Genomic DNA, 16,690 nt, shown 5'->3' on the forward strand with positions numbered 1-16,690 from the left:
GAGAAGCTGAGTCCTGGGACCAGAGCCTAGTAGGGCAGCCCCGTGACCAGCACACAGGAGGGGCCCTGAGCCGCCCGGGGTCTCTCAGGGTCTGGCTCACCCCAGCTGAATCTCTGGAACTTTACGAGATGGCTGAGGTCGCACTGGTGTCTCTACATGCCGGCCACACAGCAGGCGTATGAACACCACAGGGATGGACCACACTGTCACCTGCCCCACCTGGCCCCAGTGAGCGCTTGCCAGGCAGCCTGCAGCGGGACCACAGGAGCGGCGGGGCCCCCTCCGCACACCCCAAGTGCCACCACCCGACCCCGTCATGGACGGCCGAGAGCAGGGGCTGTGGCCTCTGTCCACCTGCGCGGAGCCTGGGGACTGGCGGGGGCCCAGCCGGGAGAACCGTTGGTGTACCCGAAGCCCGAGTGGGACTCGAGTGAGGTAACACCAGCTCTCGTGTGATGGTGTCCGTGCCTCCACGGGCTGCAGGGGCCGCCGGCCCCTTCCCTGTGCTGCCTGCCTCCGCCCTCGCTCACCATCCGTGGGACTGGAGCCGTTTTCTGCGGGAGCTGCTTCTGTTTGAGGGCAGCACCCCCTCGCCACACAGGGCTCTGTGTCCCCACCTGGGGAGCAGGGTCACACACTTGGGAGACAAGTTTTGTTCTGTCCCCTAAAGTGAACTCGGACGCTTCAAGGACGTGCCTGTGTCTCCCCTCCCCGCTCCCTGGACCCAGACTGCGGGACTCCAGCCACCCCGGAAGCCGGTCATTGGCTGGAGCCACCCGGCAGCGACACTGGGACAGGACAGGAAAGCCCAGCCAGGCCTGGGGACACCCGCACCCCTCCCCACATCTGCTCTGTGAGGACCAGGGAGGGCGGGAGACTGCGGACAAGGGGGTCCTGCCTGTGTGCCGAGGGTGAGCCCAGCCGTCCTTGGGGAGCACCAGTGACCACTGGGCCTGAGAACAGCCTGCACACACTGGCTGCCGGACCCCCGCTCCCCAGTTGAGTGCAGCAGGTGCCGGGCAAACCCCTCATGGTCACAGTCTGAGGGCTGCTCGTCCTGAGTCACCGACACTGAGGACCACAGACGTTTCTGGAACCTACACTCTTCCTGTTTCCCGCTAGGAGACGCCGACTTGGAGAGAGGGCCCTGGCCCGACAGGGACACGCACCCTACCCTTGCTCCCGCCACACACGTGCCCCGGACAAAGCCGGTGGCACCCCTGGGCCCCCACTTTCCCCGAGGCTCGGGCAGACGGCACAAGCCATTTCACCGACGACTGGAAACACTTCCATGTTTTAAAGCAGGAACATATCACGGGAAGGAAGTAAATACCAAGTCACTCATGAAGCTCTCAGAACAGAGTGGCTGTGGAGGCGCGACCTGGCTTGGGTCTTGGCGGGGCTCACCTGGGGGACTGTGGGAGCTGTCCATGGCCTCTCCAAATGGGTTCTCAGGGGGTAGTTTGAGGCAGGGTGCGTGGGAGCCCCAAAAGGCCCTCCCCCTCAGAAGCCGGGTACAAAAGGAAAACTGCAGTGGGGTGTGTCTACCAGGCCCCCCGGCCAGAGTGCGTCCACCATCTCTGCCCTCCACAGGCCCCGAGGGAGCAGGTGCAGGTGGCCACCCTGCCCGGGCAGGTCGCTTCCTCAGCCCAGGGGGTTCCCGGCACTGCCTGCCTCACCGCAGACACAGTTCTCCAGCGTCACCTCTGTGCCAGGCGCTGTCCCGCAGAAGCAGCCACCAGGCCCGGCCGAGGAAGGAGGGTCTCACCCAGGAGCCGCTCAGTCCTCTCTGGAGCAGGAGGTTCAGACAAGGAGCTGCTCATGCCTGCCTGGCTGCAGGCCTGGGGCCTGGGTCAGCCTGCCCACCTCTCAGAGGGCACTCCCAGCCCTGGCCCACCCTGGTTGTGCCCCCACCTCCCTCCTGCACGCCCAGGGGCTGCCCCAGAGCACGCCTGAGCTCAGCTCGGTGCACCCACACCTGCCCCCACTCCTCCCTGGACAGACGTCTGTGTCAATGCCCCGTCAAGTGTGACCGAGGACAGATGCAAAAACCCACTTGGACAAAACAGGACGGCTAGATTCACACACAGCCACCGTGGTATCTCCCCACAAGACGGCACCTGGGACCTTCTTCTGGCCGGGGCTCCACAGAGCGACCTTCAAAGGCAGCTCTTCAAAGCCACAGCCACCCAGCGACCTAGCGCAGGCAGTTGGGGACAGGGACAGAACAGAGTCAGACCGGCAAGCCTGGTCTGCAGTTACTGCCGGGGCAGCTCATAGGGCAGCCGTCGGAGGAGGGGCAGGAGGTCAGGGAGGCGGGGTCTCAGCTGCCTTGGGGCATGCACGGCCTGCCGTGCATCACACACACATCAGCATACGTCACACACCACACACGCTTCCCACACGCTTCCTACACGCTTTTCACACACACATCACATGTACACCATATGCACAGAATCCATCACACGTACATCACATGTACATGCACCATATACACATCATACCCCTACACACACACATCACATGTACATCCGGACAGCAGAGCACTGTCAGCCTTGACAGGGGAGGAAGCCGTGTGCACAAACAAGGGGTGAAGGTAATGTGGAGAGAGAGTGTGTGTGTGTGCACGAATGTGTGAGCATTGTCAGCCTTGACAGGAAAGGATGCTCTGACGCTGGAGAATTTGATGCCGAGTGGAAGGAGCCAGACACATAAGGACACGCGCGCTGGAGGGGTCCACTTACATGGGGTCCGGAGAGGGGTCCAGTGCACAGAGACAGAGAGGACACGGGGTTGGTGTCTAATGGGGACAGAGCCTCCTTGTGGATGGAAAAGGTCCAGGGATGGACGGTGGTGGTGGCCGCACACAGCGTGGATGTGCTCACTGCCACTGGAGCGCGAAGGTGGTGAGGTGGGGGCCCTGTGTCGCATGCAGGTCCCCACGCACCTGGCGGGAACGCGGCCGAATCTCTGGGAAATCATTAAGAACAGAGAGAACCTGGTGCTCGTAATGCTCTCATCAACACCAGGTTTTGAAGAAGGGTCTGTGCAGTAACCTGGGCCTCTGCACACAAACATCTGGAGACAGAGCTCCACGAGGGTCCAGGGTGGCAGACTCCTCCCTGGGAGAGCACGCCCCGCTGGCCCCTCCTTGGTGTGGGCAGATGAGGGGCCAGTCACGCTGCAGCGGGGCGTCCCGGAGGCCCCCTCCCTGGTGCTGAGCTGTCCCCCCACAGCCCCCGCGGAAATGCTGGGGTCACCAGAGGCCTCCGGAGGGCACATGGGGGACCCCGGGGACGGCCCGGCCTGGGATGAGTGGCCACGTGGCTGGCTCCCCTCAGTCTGCTGCCACAACCAGGGGTCTGACATGACCCTTCCACACCCCACCCTCCCCACCCCTGTGGAGCTCTGTACCCCCTTCACTGTGCAAAGCCTGGGCTCGGCCCTGTCCCTGCTCTGGGCCCAGGACCCCTGGCGGCAGAGCCTGGAGCTGGGCAGGGGGCCTCATGCAGACCTCACCCCCATGGGGACTGAGGCTGAAGGCCCCCTGTACCCCGAGATGGAACAGCACAGAAGACGCAGACGTCCTGCCGCTCAGCACAGAGGCAGGAGCCCCGTGGCCAGCCCTCCACACTCCCTGCTCCCTTCTGAGGGGTGCTGAGGACCAGGGGTGGGGTGCAGAAGGCGGGGGGCCCTTCCAGGGCAGGGCGGGAGAGGGAGGAGAAGGGACACAGGAAGAATCTGGGCCCCGGGCCCCAAGCCGATCAGCCACACCGGCAAGAGCCTGGCCTCTAAGGGAGGTGCAGGAGAGGCCCCGCTGGGTGGGAAAGAGGTGAGCACAGACAGGGCACCCCTCATGACACCTGCACTCTGTCAGGGCACCCCAGCCGAGGCCCTGCTCCTGGAGGGCTGGGGTTTCCTGGACCCTCCGTGCCCAGGCAGGCAGGGGTCACACCCATCCCAGAGGTGCCTGCGGGGACGGGGGCGGGGGGAGAAGGGAGGAAGGCAGGGCGCAGAGGGAGAGGAGCGGGGGTGGGGGGAGGAGCAGGAGGGGGAAAAGGCAGAGAGAAAGGAGAGAACCCACTGAGGACTGACTCAGGTGGCAGATGTTCAGGAATAATAGGACCTGGGGGCTCGGCTCCCCGTCCGTCTGGCTCCAGCCCTCCCGTCACCACCAACCCTGCTGACAGCCTGTCCCCCTCTGCCGCCCACGCCTGTCAGCCTCCCTGCTACCAGGGGAGCCTTCCAGAACCAGGCGCATGGGCCTTGTCCCCCGTCATGCTGCCACTGTCTGCTGAACCCGCCATGGACCAGCACCAGCTGGGCTCCGTCTCAGAGACAGAGGAAGAGGCAGGTCTTGCATTCTGGCCTCTGCCCCTCCCAGCCTCCATCCGGGCCTCCACCCTCTGCTGCCTCCACAGGCGCCCTGGCGGGGGAGCGAGCGGGCAGGCCACGGCCCTGCCTCTGGCATCACAGCGACAGTGCCAGGGAGCCGCCAGCCAGAGCCACTCTCACTGCTAATCTTACTTCTCAGCGATTCGAGTGTTGAGAGCCAGATGCTAGACTTTTCTTTTTCTACATCGGTTTTATTTATTTTTAAACATCTTTATTGAGATATAATTCATGTACCAAACAATTCACCCACTTAAATTGTGTAATTCAATGGCTGTTACTATATTCACAGAGGCGTCCGTCCGTCACCGCAGTCTATAGGTTACAACAGCGTCAGCGGCCGCCCCCCCCACCGCCCCCCCCAGGCCCGGGCTCTGCCCTCTGTGCCCACAGAGCTGCCAGCTCTGGAAGCTTCAGGTAAAGGGGCGTGCGTTCTCAGCATTCGCCCAGGTAGGACCGTGTGTCAGCAGTTATGAGAACTCTTCTGTTTTTACTTCTGAATGATATCCCAGCATGTGGATAGGACACGTGTTCCTTACACATTCTGAGGGACATCTGGGCTGCTCCCACGTTTTGGCTCTTAGGGACACTGTTGCTGTGAGCAAGGTTCCATGTGGACCTGCACTTCCCTGGCTCTTGGGCACATTTCCGGGAATGGGACATTTTGAGGACCTGTTTTCCATAGTAACTGCACTATTTTGCATTCCCACCGGCCGTGAATGAGGGTCCTGACCCCGCATCCTGGCTGGTGCATGTTCTTACCAGCCTCTGTGGGCCTAGCCATCCCAGGGGAGCGAGGTGGTACCACCGTGTTTCCCAAATGACTATCTTTGCGTGCATTTCTTTGGAGAAATGTCTACTCAGGTCCTTCCCCACTTTTTGACTGGTTTGTCTGTCTGCCTTCTTACTGCTTGGTAGTGTGTTCCTGGACTATGCTACATACGAACTCATCATCTGATGAGTTCTCCCATTCCGTCCTGTCCCTTTCCTAACAGGGTCCTCTGAAGCACAAAACGTTCTCATGCTGATTAACAACAATTACCTATTTTTCTTCCATTGCTTGTGCTTTAAGCATCATATCTAAGAAACCATTGCCAAACTCCAGGTCACGAAGATTTACTCCTGTGTTTTCTTCCAAGAATTTTATGGGTTTGGCTCCTACGATTAGGTCTATGATCCATTTTGAGATGATGGTGTCACAGTTTTAGGTAGGGCTCCACCTTCACATTTTTTTGCACGTGGATACCCAACTGTCCGTTTGCTGGACAGTTTCCCCACTGAAATGTCTTGTTGCCCTTGTCAAAATCTAATGACCACAGATGCGTAAGTTTATCCCAGAATCTCAGTCCTATTCCATGGATCTATGTGTTTGTCCTTATGCCAGTACCCACACCATCTTGGTTGCCGTGGCTGTATAATTAGGAGTTTTTTAGGTAATCTCTACCCCCAACGTGAGGCTCAAACTCATATCCTCGAGACCAAGGGCCACTCACTGCACCAACTGAGCCAGCCAGGTGCCTCTAGTTCTAAAATCAGCAAGTGTGAGTCCTCCCATATCATTCTTCCTGTTCAAGATTGTTCTGGCTCTTTCTGGGTCTCTCCTTGCATTTTTCTATGAATTTTAGGAGGATTAGCTTGTCGATTTTTTTTTTAAGGCAGCTGGAGGGCGCCTGGGTGGTTCGGTCAGTTAAGCATCAGACTCTTGATCTCAGCTCAGGTCATGATCTCACAGTTCATGGGATTGAGACCCACGTGTCAAGCTCTGTGCTGAGTGTGGAGCCTGCTTAGGATTCTCTCTCTCCCTCTCTCTGCCCCTCCCCTGCATGCTCTCTCTGTCCTCCTCTCTCTCTCAAAATAAATAAATAAACTTTAATAAATAAATACATAAGTAAAGGCAGCGGGAACCGGGACAGGTGTCACAGGGAATCTGTCAGTCAACTTGCAGCATCCCACCACCTTATCAATATTCAGTCTTGTAGTTCACGAACATGAGATGTCTTTCCATTTAGTGGGTCTTCTCAAATTTCTTCAAACAGTGGTTGTGATTTTCAGCGTCCAAGTTCCTGCACTCCTTTTATCGATTTATCACTAGGTATTTTGTCCTTTTATATAATATCGTGAAGGGAATTTTCCCAACTCCTAATTTTATTTTGAGACCAAACACTGCTAGTGTAATAAAATATGGATTTTGTATCTTGATCTTGCAACTTTGCTGAACGCAAAGGGACTCTCCCAGGACTTCCTTGGGCAATTCTGTACGCACAAGATCACGTCATCTGCAAACAAAGACACGTTTACCTATTCCTTTCCAATATGGGTGCATTTTATTTCTTTTTCTTGCCTAACTCTCCTGGCTAGAACCTCCCGTGGCATGTTTAATAGAGGTGGAGAGAGCAGACATCCTTGTCTTGCTCCTGACCTGAGCTTGACCTTGGGACAAAGCACTCAGTCTTTTGCCATTAAATATGACAGCTGTGGAATTTTCATAGATGCCCTTTATCAAGTTGAGGACATTCCCGTCTATTCCTAGTTTGTGGACTGTTTTTAACAGGAAAGAATATTAGATTTTGTTGGATACTTCTCTGCATCTACTGAGATGGTCATATAATTTCTTTGTTTATTCTATTAATATGGTGTATTGTGACCGAATTTTGTATGTTGAACCAACCTTCCATCATCCAGGAATAAACTTTCCTCATTCATAAGGCATAACCTTCGTCTATGCTGCTGGATTCATTTTGCCAGTCTTTGGTCAAGGATGTTGGATCTACATCCACACTGGTCCATGATTCTCTTTCTTGTGGGGTCTTTGTCTGGTTTTGGTATCAGAGTATTACAGGCTTCATAGAATGAGTTGGAAAGAATTCCCTCCTCTTCTGTTTTTTGAATGAATTTGTAAAGGACTGCTATTAGTCCTTATTTAAATGTCTAACAGAATGCCTTCGTGGGACATTTCAGAATTTCTCACCTATTAATGAGTCTCTGTCATTTTCAGTTGAGTCAATTTCAGTTGCTGTGTCTCTCTAAGAATCTGTCCATTCCTTCTAGGTTATACAACCTGGTACCCAGTTGTTCATGGACTTCCTAGCATCTTTTTATTTCTGTAGGGTCCATTGTATTGTCCCCTTTTTCATTCCTGATTTTATTTATTTATTATACTTTAAAACATTTATTTTTTAAAAAATTTTTAAATGTTTATTTTTGAGAGAGAGAGAGAGAGGGAGGGAGATAGAGAGTGAGTGGGGAGGGGCAGAGAGAGAGAGGGGGAGAGAGAGAATCTGAAGCAGGCTCTGAGCTGTTGGCACAGAGCCCAACTCAGGGCTCAAACCCACGAACCGTGAGATCGTGACCTGAGCTGAAGTGGGATGCTTAACCAACTGAGCCACCCAGGCACCCCTCATTCCTGATTTTAGCAATGAGTCTCCTCTCCTGACTGGCGCTCCTGAGTCTCTGTAATTACCCCCAGGGCACATGTACTGGTCACCTTCCACCCTGTCATGTCATGTGTCTGTAACTTGCCTCCCCCACCAACAGCTCCACAGCAGCAAGCGCCCTCTGCTCACTATTGCCGCCCCAGCGCCAAGCGAGCACCTGGTGAACAGACACGTGTGCGGGCACACTTCCTGAATGAATGAGTCAGAGGAAGGGCAACAGAAACCAGGAGAACTACAAGATAAGTAAGTGAATGAGCTTGAAGCTCTAGACCAGCACTGCTCTCATGGCGGTCTCTGCCTACAAGAACCCGTAAGAACCCAAGACGTGGCTGGCCCAAACTGAGGCGTGCTGTAATGTAAAGTCCACGACAGATTGCAAATGCATAATATTTCTAAAAATGTAAGATACTTCACAATAACGCCTGAATTGCTTATATGTTGAAGTAATGCTTTGGACACACTGAATTAAACGCATCTATCGTTAAACTTCCTTGCACCTGTTTAAGTACTCAGGGACATTTTTAATTACACACATGACTTATACCTGTGGCTCCAATAGTTTGTTTCTTCTAGAGCGTGCTGCTCTAGACAGACAGGACCAGGAGTAACATGGCTGAGTGTACAGAGAACAGAAGGCCAACTCCACACCCACAGTCATAGAGCCAAGGGAGTGAGGAAGGGCCTGGGCCCGGCCTCAGGTCTGTGTCTGTGCTGCCCACCCGACGGCGCTGGGACCTTGTCCCCCTCATGTCTGCGTCAGCTGGGCTGGGGTGTGGCCCCCAACATGCACCCGAGCCGGGAACCACCACTCTGGTCTCTCTTCAGCAGGCGCACCCTTAACTAGACCAGCGCTCTTTCCCCAGAAAGCGCTGGCCAGATGGCCTGGCTCAAACCAGCGACGCTGAGGACCAGGCTGCACCTCAACACACAAGAACAAGAGCCACACGAAGAACTTTATCAAGACGTGGAAAGAACACAGCAAAGCTGTGGCATCAGCTCTGTGGCAAGCACCTCAGAGACGCCTGCCCTGTGGCCGCACCTCGCCAGGTAACGAGACAGGCGGCCACTCGAGCCAGGTGTCTGTGCGTTGCTGAGGCCAGCGGCCCCTCCTGCCTCCACTCGCCTGGGAAGGAGCCGCAGCCTTCGAGGCTGTTCTTCTGGGTGCCTACTGTGTGCCGGGCACAGCTCTCGGTCCTGGAATATGGTCCCGGATGACACAGAGGCAGGGGTGCCCCTCAGCTTCTTTCTGGAAACGGGCACCAGCCTGGACGGGCTGGACCCCGGGGAGGGCGTTACATCGGAAGACATGGGCCCTTCCGGCAGGACAGTAACGCTGGCGCCTCCTTCCGCCGTCCACGCCCCCGTATGACCACGTGGTTACATTTCCTCCACAAAATTCTCTTCCATCTTCGCCCAGCTATTGCCAATCTGTTCCAGAATTCAACAAAAGCCTGTATCTGCCTTCACAAAGAACCCGAGCCTTAGTTACGTCAGGACCCTCATGTCCACGCAGAAAGAATCACGTCCAGGAGCCGCAGCCACTGACCAGGCCAGCAACCCTCCAAACTAGGAGGCGAAAGGCCCCGGGGTTTGGCAGCGAGTAATGCCACTCTGACATGTTTTTATTTTAAGTAGATTCAGATTTTTATAGGAATAAAATATACATTTCTATGTAATATGCCAATATGATAATTTTCGGAAAACCAAGTTGATACATAATGTATTTTTATGTTTCGACACTAACAAAGTGACACGCAGCTGTGAAAGATGCTTTAAAAATCAGATTCCATTTTTGTGGGAGAGAAAGAGGGAATTCAATTTTGTGAACATGTATTTGAAATCTCCAGAAAGGCCACATCTCTTGCCTTGAGCCCAGGAGGTGGCCTCGGAGAGCAGAGGGGGGCACGGGACGTGTCCAAGGAGCAGACAGCCTGCTCATGTCACCTCCGCCTGGACTGTCCTGTTTGGCACCTGTTAAATTCCGGGGGGACAACAAGGACTCTCAGGGAACAGGGCCTTTTTAGGCAGAAGAAGACATATGTGTCTCTCCCGTAGGCGCTTGGGCGATTCTTCAAGTAACAAGAGGAGAGGAATCTGTTCTTGGGTTCTTTTTGAAGAGTAGGTGACCCTCGTTCTGATTCATGCACAATGACCGTGCCCTCCCCCCTACCCTGCTAAGCTTGGGAGCCCCGATTTCAAACACAGCGCCCTCTCATCCCTCCGTCATGCCCGTCAGGAAACCGCACCCTCCATGTTCAGGGCACTGCCAGCCCCGAGCTGGAGGGAAACAGTGACTCGGGTCAGCATAAGGTGTGAGGGGCAAACAGAATGCAGAATCACATCTACGGTGATGCCATCTGTGTTTTAAAATCAGATATACGTGCGACACGTGTATGCGTACACACATGTAGACACGTGCACAGCCCAGGCTCCTGGGGGCACGGAGGAAAGCGGGGGTAAAAGAGTCACTTCTCCTGCACACACTCATGTATTTATTCTCTTCATAAGACGATACTGCCTTTGCAGTTTGTTTGATTAAGAAAATAAAATTTCAAGCCCTGCTGGTCCCAAACGGGGGCAGAGTATCGGGTGCTGTGGGACCAAAGGAAACAGTGGCTTTTCATAAAGGAGCCAGGGGGCACTGCTTGTGCTGGAAGAACAGCCTGCTGAGGATGGGCAGCATCCTGAAAAGCCGAGGGTCAGAGTAGACCACAAGCGGCCCTGAGTCAGCCGGTGGAAAGAACCGATCAGGGTCACGAGCTTCCACGGGGAGCAGAAGGTGGCCCACTGCCTGGATCCCCACCCGGGCCCTTGCGGCCTCCGTCCACCTCGGCTGTGATGGGGAAAGGTCGCCGCACCCACCCCTCGCACGGAGCTGGCTGATGTCACAAGCACCACTTCGCCACTGGGCCTGTCACCAGGAGAGAAAGTGCAGGTAGCGAGCGCGTGGTGTATTCTTAGCTCCCAGCAAAGTAGGTTATGGTATAAAAATACCGTTCAATAGTAACCAAACGAGCGTCACCTTCATGTGCGTCTTGCAGCAACCTCAGCGTGTGTGACTTCTTTCCTAAACACCCTCCACTAAGGGTGAGACTCCAGCTCCGGGCCCAGTTCACTCACCCCTCCCTCAAACGTACAGTGGCCAGGCCTGGTACTGAAGGGGCCTGGGGCCCAACTGTAGCCTGAGGGGGGGGGGGGTGCTGCCCATGTGTGGGGGTCTGGGCTGGGCAGCAGGGGAGGAGGCTCATAAGCAAAGGCACTGAGGCTGGAAACGCTCACCGGAAGGCGTGAGAGAGCAGACATGTCGTTCCTCCTCCAGGGAGCCCACCCGGCTTCAGAGCTCAGGAGACTCAGCCATCCGTTTGCTCTGAACGTCCTGTCTAGCCACGTACCTGCTAGCGGGTCACTTGCTGGTTGAGAGTGTGCAGAGGAAGGCCCGCTGGTGGGGGGCGGGGGAGTGCACACCCCAGGACAGGGGCTGCTCTCCACTGCATGGGGTCAAGGACACACCAAGGTTGGCTCTGGGCCTAGCAGAGTTCAGGGGGTGCTGGGAGGAGTGGGGAGCCCTGGCCTGGAGACCGGGCCTTCCTCACCGCTGGGACCAGCCGCCCATCCTCCCTGAGCCATGTTTCTGTGTCTGTAAAATGGGGCGGGAGGGCAGCTTCCCACTCAACTCGAATCGGGGACATGCACTTGGGAGGTGGCTACAAAGGGGCCACCCTACCCCACCAGGTAGTGGCCACCCTACCCCTCCAGGGTCTGGAGCGTCCAGACCCTGAAACCAAAACCTCACGGCAGCTACTTCTACTTTTTTGGAGAGATCGCTCGTATTTTAAAGAAGGTGACCCCCCCGCAAAGTGGCAGATTTGGGAGCCCGAACACAAAATACCTCTTCCTACCCAACCACCCGTCAAACAGCTAAGATCTGCCAGTGACAAGCGACAGCATGCCAGGAGGGGCTAGACGCACAGGGGGATGTGGAGAGTGTGGCCGGGACAGATCCTACAGAAGCCCTCCCACCAGCAAACTTGCCGCGGGACTGGACAGAGAGGCCACCGGGAGCCACGCAGGCCTCCGTGCAGAGGGTAGTGGTTATGACATGCCTCCTGCCAGCAGCCATGGCCGGTCAACGCATCAGTGCGACAGGTGCCAGCAGGCCCAAGAGGAGTGAAAACACGTGTCAGAACTGTTGCGGTTGAGTTAAAACACACCAGACAATACTATGTGTTAGTCGTGGGCCTTATACCTGAGTGTAAAGGAGTGAGAAAGTTGGGAAGGATAAAATCCAGATACGTGACTATGGTTGGAGAACAAATCCCACTTCGTTTGTTTTCTACCTTTATTGAGACGTAATCAACACACAACCTCGAGTGAGTATACGGATCTGGTGCCCAAGTGTGTATCAGGGCATGACCCCTGCGTTAGGCTAACACAGCCGTCACCTCACGCGGTTACCATGTGTAGATTTTCGAAGATCTCCCGTCACACCAGCGACCTGGTGGTTACCTAGAATTGCAGTGCCTTTCCGTGAGATCTGCAGAACTCACTTGCGGTTACGGAACACGCACTCGTAACGTTTTCGATTCTCGGTGGAAGACGCACAGGCGCTCGCTTTATTACTCCTGGAATTTTTCTCAATTTTTAAAATCTACACAACATAATAAAACTAACACTGCATCGTTGCCAAGGGCTTGGAGACCCTGCTGTGTGCCTGCCTGGGGCCCCCGGCTCAAGGGGGCTCTTAACCCAGGACTCAGGAGCCCTGGCCCAGTGTGGCCACCCTGCCCAGCAAGGCAGGTCAGAGCCCCAGAAAACAGCTTGTCTTGGTCCTCAGATCCCCAGGTCCCCAGGGAAGGATCCTGAGCACAGCCGGGGAGAAGGGCAGACAGGGAAGGGGCCGGAGCAGGGAGGGGAGCGGCGGTGGCCACGTCACCGGGCAGCTGTGGGCCTGTGGCCCGGTCCTTCCCGGGCAGAGAGCTCAGCGTCGTCCGGTGCCAGGGGCTGCGGCTTTAAATAAACTTGGATGCATCCACCTGAGGCCGGGAAGCAGCACCAACTGTGCCCTGGGTAGGCGCTGTCAACAACCGGCCAACATGGCCGCCTGGACCCCAGCCCCCCTGCCCCCTGCAGCCACCCCTGCACCTGCTTGGCCTCCCTTACCCAGGATGCCCCAGCAGGGCTGTGACAGGCCCTCACCGGGCCCGGTGCCTAAGGCGCTCCACGAAGGAATGCTGGGCCAGACTGAAACCCTCCCAGCCCCAGAGGGTCGGCCCAAGGTCCTGGGGTACATTCCCTTCTCCTCCCAGGCACCTGCCCCCCACCCCACGACTGGGGTGCTTCACCCACTCACTCTCCAGCCCCCTGGCTACACACCACGGCAGCCACGTGGCTCCTTTCTGGAAGCTGCTCCAGGTGGGGTGGGGGGGCTGGCCTCCACTGTGAGGTCCCCTCTTGGCCCCTGCCCAGGGCAGCCCAGAGACCTCCATTCCCCGTGTGGACGTGGGCGGCAGTGCCCAGGATAATCCGTGGCTGCCGGAACTGCAAGCCTGGAGTTGAGGGGGGCCAACCTCCACAATGCCAGACCCTCAGAAGCCACAGAAAAGTGCAGGGGTAGGCAGAGCCAGCTTCGGTTTGAGGAGAGGGGCCCAGGGGCACTTGGTTCAGGGTCCATGTGCTCTAGGGCCAGCACAGAAACAACGAGAAAGTCCCCCAGAAAGGACAGCTTCCTCCCACTGCCCCCCTCTTCCTGGGAAAACAAGCCCTCTGAAGACCCACTAGCCTCCTGCCTCGGCCCAGCTTCTTCCAGGCCCGTGTTCAGGGCCTCAGGACTGCATACGGTGGGTGTGCTGGACCCTCCCTGGCCCTCTGCCTCTGCTCCGCTCTCCAGGTCCACCAGCCCCAGGGGCTGGGCACCCAAACAGCACCCACAGGACAGAAAGGAGTTTCTGGGCCTTCAGGGCATGGCCTTGCCCCCCAGGGCCAGGCCAGGGGTTTCCTGGCCTGGGGTTTCCTCCACCCAGCTGACCAGCCCTCAGGCCTGACCCGCAACCTCCCCCACATGCAGGGAGCACCGGATAATCAGCACAGCCCCACTCTCTTCCCAGATCAGCACCCACAATCATCAACCATCGACACCCCTCACCAACACAAGCACCATTAGGAACCCTTTTCAGAGAAGGATCTGCCTTTGGATGTGTAAGAGGAAACCTCGCCAGCGCCCCCACCACGCGGGAGGGCGGGAGAACGACGGAGGAAGATGGGGCTCTGGCCGCGCGCGGGGCTGGAGCCTAGGGATTCAGGAGTTCCGGAGCCGGCCCAAGGAGGCCGGCTGCAGCCACCCTGATTCACCCCGGGCGGAGAGCAGCCCCTGGGGCACCCCAGCTAGAGTCCAGGGGCACCCCACCTAGAGTCCAGGGGCCACCTGTTCCCCAGGGGTGAGGCCCCACCTGAACCGAGCCTTCGAAGCCCCTCCCCATTTTACCCACCCCACCCCCGCACGCGTGTCAATAACTCTCCAAAATACACCCTCCGCCTACTTCGATGACCCTGAAACCAGGGGGCCCGTCAGGCTCCCCACCGCACCCCCTCATCTCCACCCCAGGGATCCGCCAAGCTCCCCAACCTCAGCCCCTCGGCTCCCCTGCCTCCTCCTTCCAGAAGAATCTGGGGGAAAATCCTCCAGAGCCGCGACTCCACGGGGGCCCCACGGCAGAGGCCGTTCCCACGCGGCCCGGAGCGCAGCGGGCACCCCCCGCGCGGATGGAGCCACGCGGAGGAGCAGACGCCGAGCCGGTCTCGCCGCCCCCGCGCCCGGCCGCCGGGTGGGGGGTGGGGACAGCGCGGCCCGCGTCGGGAGCGACCCTCAGGCCAGGGCCGCCCCCTCCCCCGCGCTCCAGGCCCCGCGGCCGCCCCCGCGCGCCGCTCCTCTCTGACCTCCTGCCGCCAAATGCGTCACGTCTGCCCGGCGCTCCGGGGACACCTGCTGCCGCCCCCGCGGCGCCGAGCCCCGCGCCCCGAGCGCCGGCCTCCGGCCGGGCGGCCGCGCCGAACAGGGCCGGGCGGAGCTGCGCGCGCCGAGGTCCGGCAGCCTGGCCCGGGGCCCGGGGGGTCGGGGCCGCGCGGGGCCGAGCGCCTCGGGCCCCTAGCCGGGAGGAGCCGGGGCGCGCGGGGCCGCAGTGCGCCCAGAGCCGGCGGCGAGGAGGGTCCGGGGGTCCGGGGGTCCCTGCCCGGCCCGCGCGCGCCGCGGCTCTTACTTGCCAATATCCTCGTAGAGCTGGTACTCGTCGGTGAAGCGGGTACAGGTCACCGTAGTGGCCATGGCGGCGACAGACGGGCTCGGCGTGCGCTGTGCTGCGCTCGGGCGGCGGCGACTCCGGCTCCCGCTCGCGGGCACGGCGGCGACTCGGGCGCGGGCGCGGGCGACACCTCGGCTCGCGGCGCCGGGCGGGGGCCGGGCTGGGCTGCGCCGGGCGGCGAGCGCACGCGAGATTTGCGCGCTCCGTCCCCGCCAGGAGCGCGCCGCACACCTACGCGCGGGGAGCGCGGGCGCGGCTGTCACCGCCGCCGCCGCCGCCGCCGCGCCCGCCGCCCCTGCACGCGCCCTGCACGCGTCCTGCACCCGCACGGCTCCCGCGCCCTGAACACGCACCCGCACCGCTCCCCTGCACCCGCACCACTCCCCTGCACCCGCACCCGCACCGCTCCCCGAACCCGCATGGCTCCCCTGCACCCGCACCCGCACCACTCCCCTGAACCCGCATGGCTCTCGCACAGCTCTCCTGCACCTGCACCCACACCGCTCCCCTGCACATGCACCCGCACTACTCCCCTGCATCCGCACCGCTCCCCAGCACATGCACCCGCACCACTCCCCTGCACCTGCACCACTCCCCTGCAGCCGCACCCACGCCGTCGCCCTGCACATGCTGGGCCCGCACCCAAGTCCGTGCACGCGCACACACAGGCATCACAGGCCACCCAAGCCAATTTCTCTGTTCCCTGCGGAGATCCCCCCTTGAACACACACAGGAGACTGCACACAATGGACCCTGTCCTCTCTCTCTCCCCCGAGTGCCCACCTCACCCCGGACCGCCAGAGGGAATTCAGACGCACCTGGATGGACGGGGGACACGTATGTCAGCCTCCACAGGGCTCGCTCCTTGCACACCCAGGAGGAGATATTACGGGAACCCTCCTGTCCTGTCTGCACCGCTCGTGCACTGCACAGTCGTGCACCCCCACCCGCAGCCCCCACATCCCAGCTGGGCAGAGCTGCCCAGGGGACTTTGCACACCAAGCAGGGTGGGGGATGAGACAGTGCCTGCCTGTTTCCCGTGGCCCCAGGCCCCTCTCCTTCACTCCCCGAGGACTGGATGCAGGGGTGTCCCAGCGCAGGAGCTGAGGCGGAGGGCCGGGGAGTCACGGGAGCAGGGCTGCAAGGGCAGTAAGTCAGGAGGCCTGAGAGTTCACAGCTCTGTGTCCAGTTAGGGGGACACATTCTCCCCTCTCAGGACTAGTCCACCTGCCTGCCCCCTTCCCTGGCCTAGAAGAGGGTCCATCCTGAACATGACCCTGGAACAGAGGAGAAGGAGGGAGCAGGAGGGAGGGGCAGCAGAGGCCGGGCTGACCCCATTTCCACAAACCAGCCTCCCCTAGGGTCACACCCAGCCTGCCTTCTGGAACCAGGCTCCAGGGCCAGCGGAGGACCCACCTGGCTGTGGCACCCACCCTCTAGTGAGGGGACAGAGGCGGGGTCTGGCCTGGGCAGGCCCTGAGGACAGAAGTTTCCAGCAGCTAGCTCTCGATGTAGGTCAGGCAGCTGTCCTGATCTGAGCTACTTATGGTACCATGGGCTCCCCAGGCA

General features: G+C 58.9%; 1 protein-coding gene across 1 annotated transcript in view; it reads right to left on the bottom strand.

The window, feature by feature from the left end:
- CAMK2B (calcium/calmodulin dependent protein kinase II beta) overlaps positions 1–15,144 on the bottom strand; it is an 82,010-nt gene extending 66,866 nt beyond the window's left edge. Inside the window, exon 1 of the mRNA XM_047097017.1 lies at positions 15,080–15,144. Within this exon, the coding sequence (XP_046952973.1) occupies positions 15,080–15,144 (65 nt within the window). The remainder of the gene's footprint in view (positions 1–15,079) is intronic.
- Between the last annotated feature and the right edge of the window lie 1,546 nt (positions 15,145–16,690).

This window comes from Lynx rufus, unplaced genomic scaffold (genome assembly GCF_022079265.1).
Source record: "Lynx rufus isolate CCGP_SWC_20201006 ecotype Redwood Valley unplaced genomic scaffold, mLynRuf1.p SCAF_4, whole genome shotgun sequence".
NCBI classification, from domain to species: domain Eukaryota; kingdom Metazoa; phylum Chordata; class Mammalia; order Carnivora; family Felidae; genus Lynx; species Lynx rufus.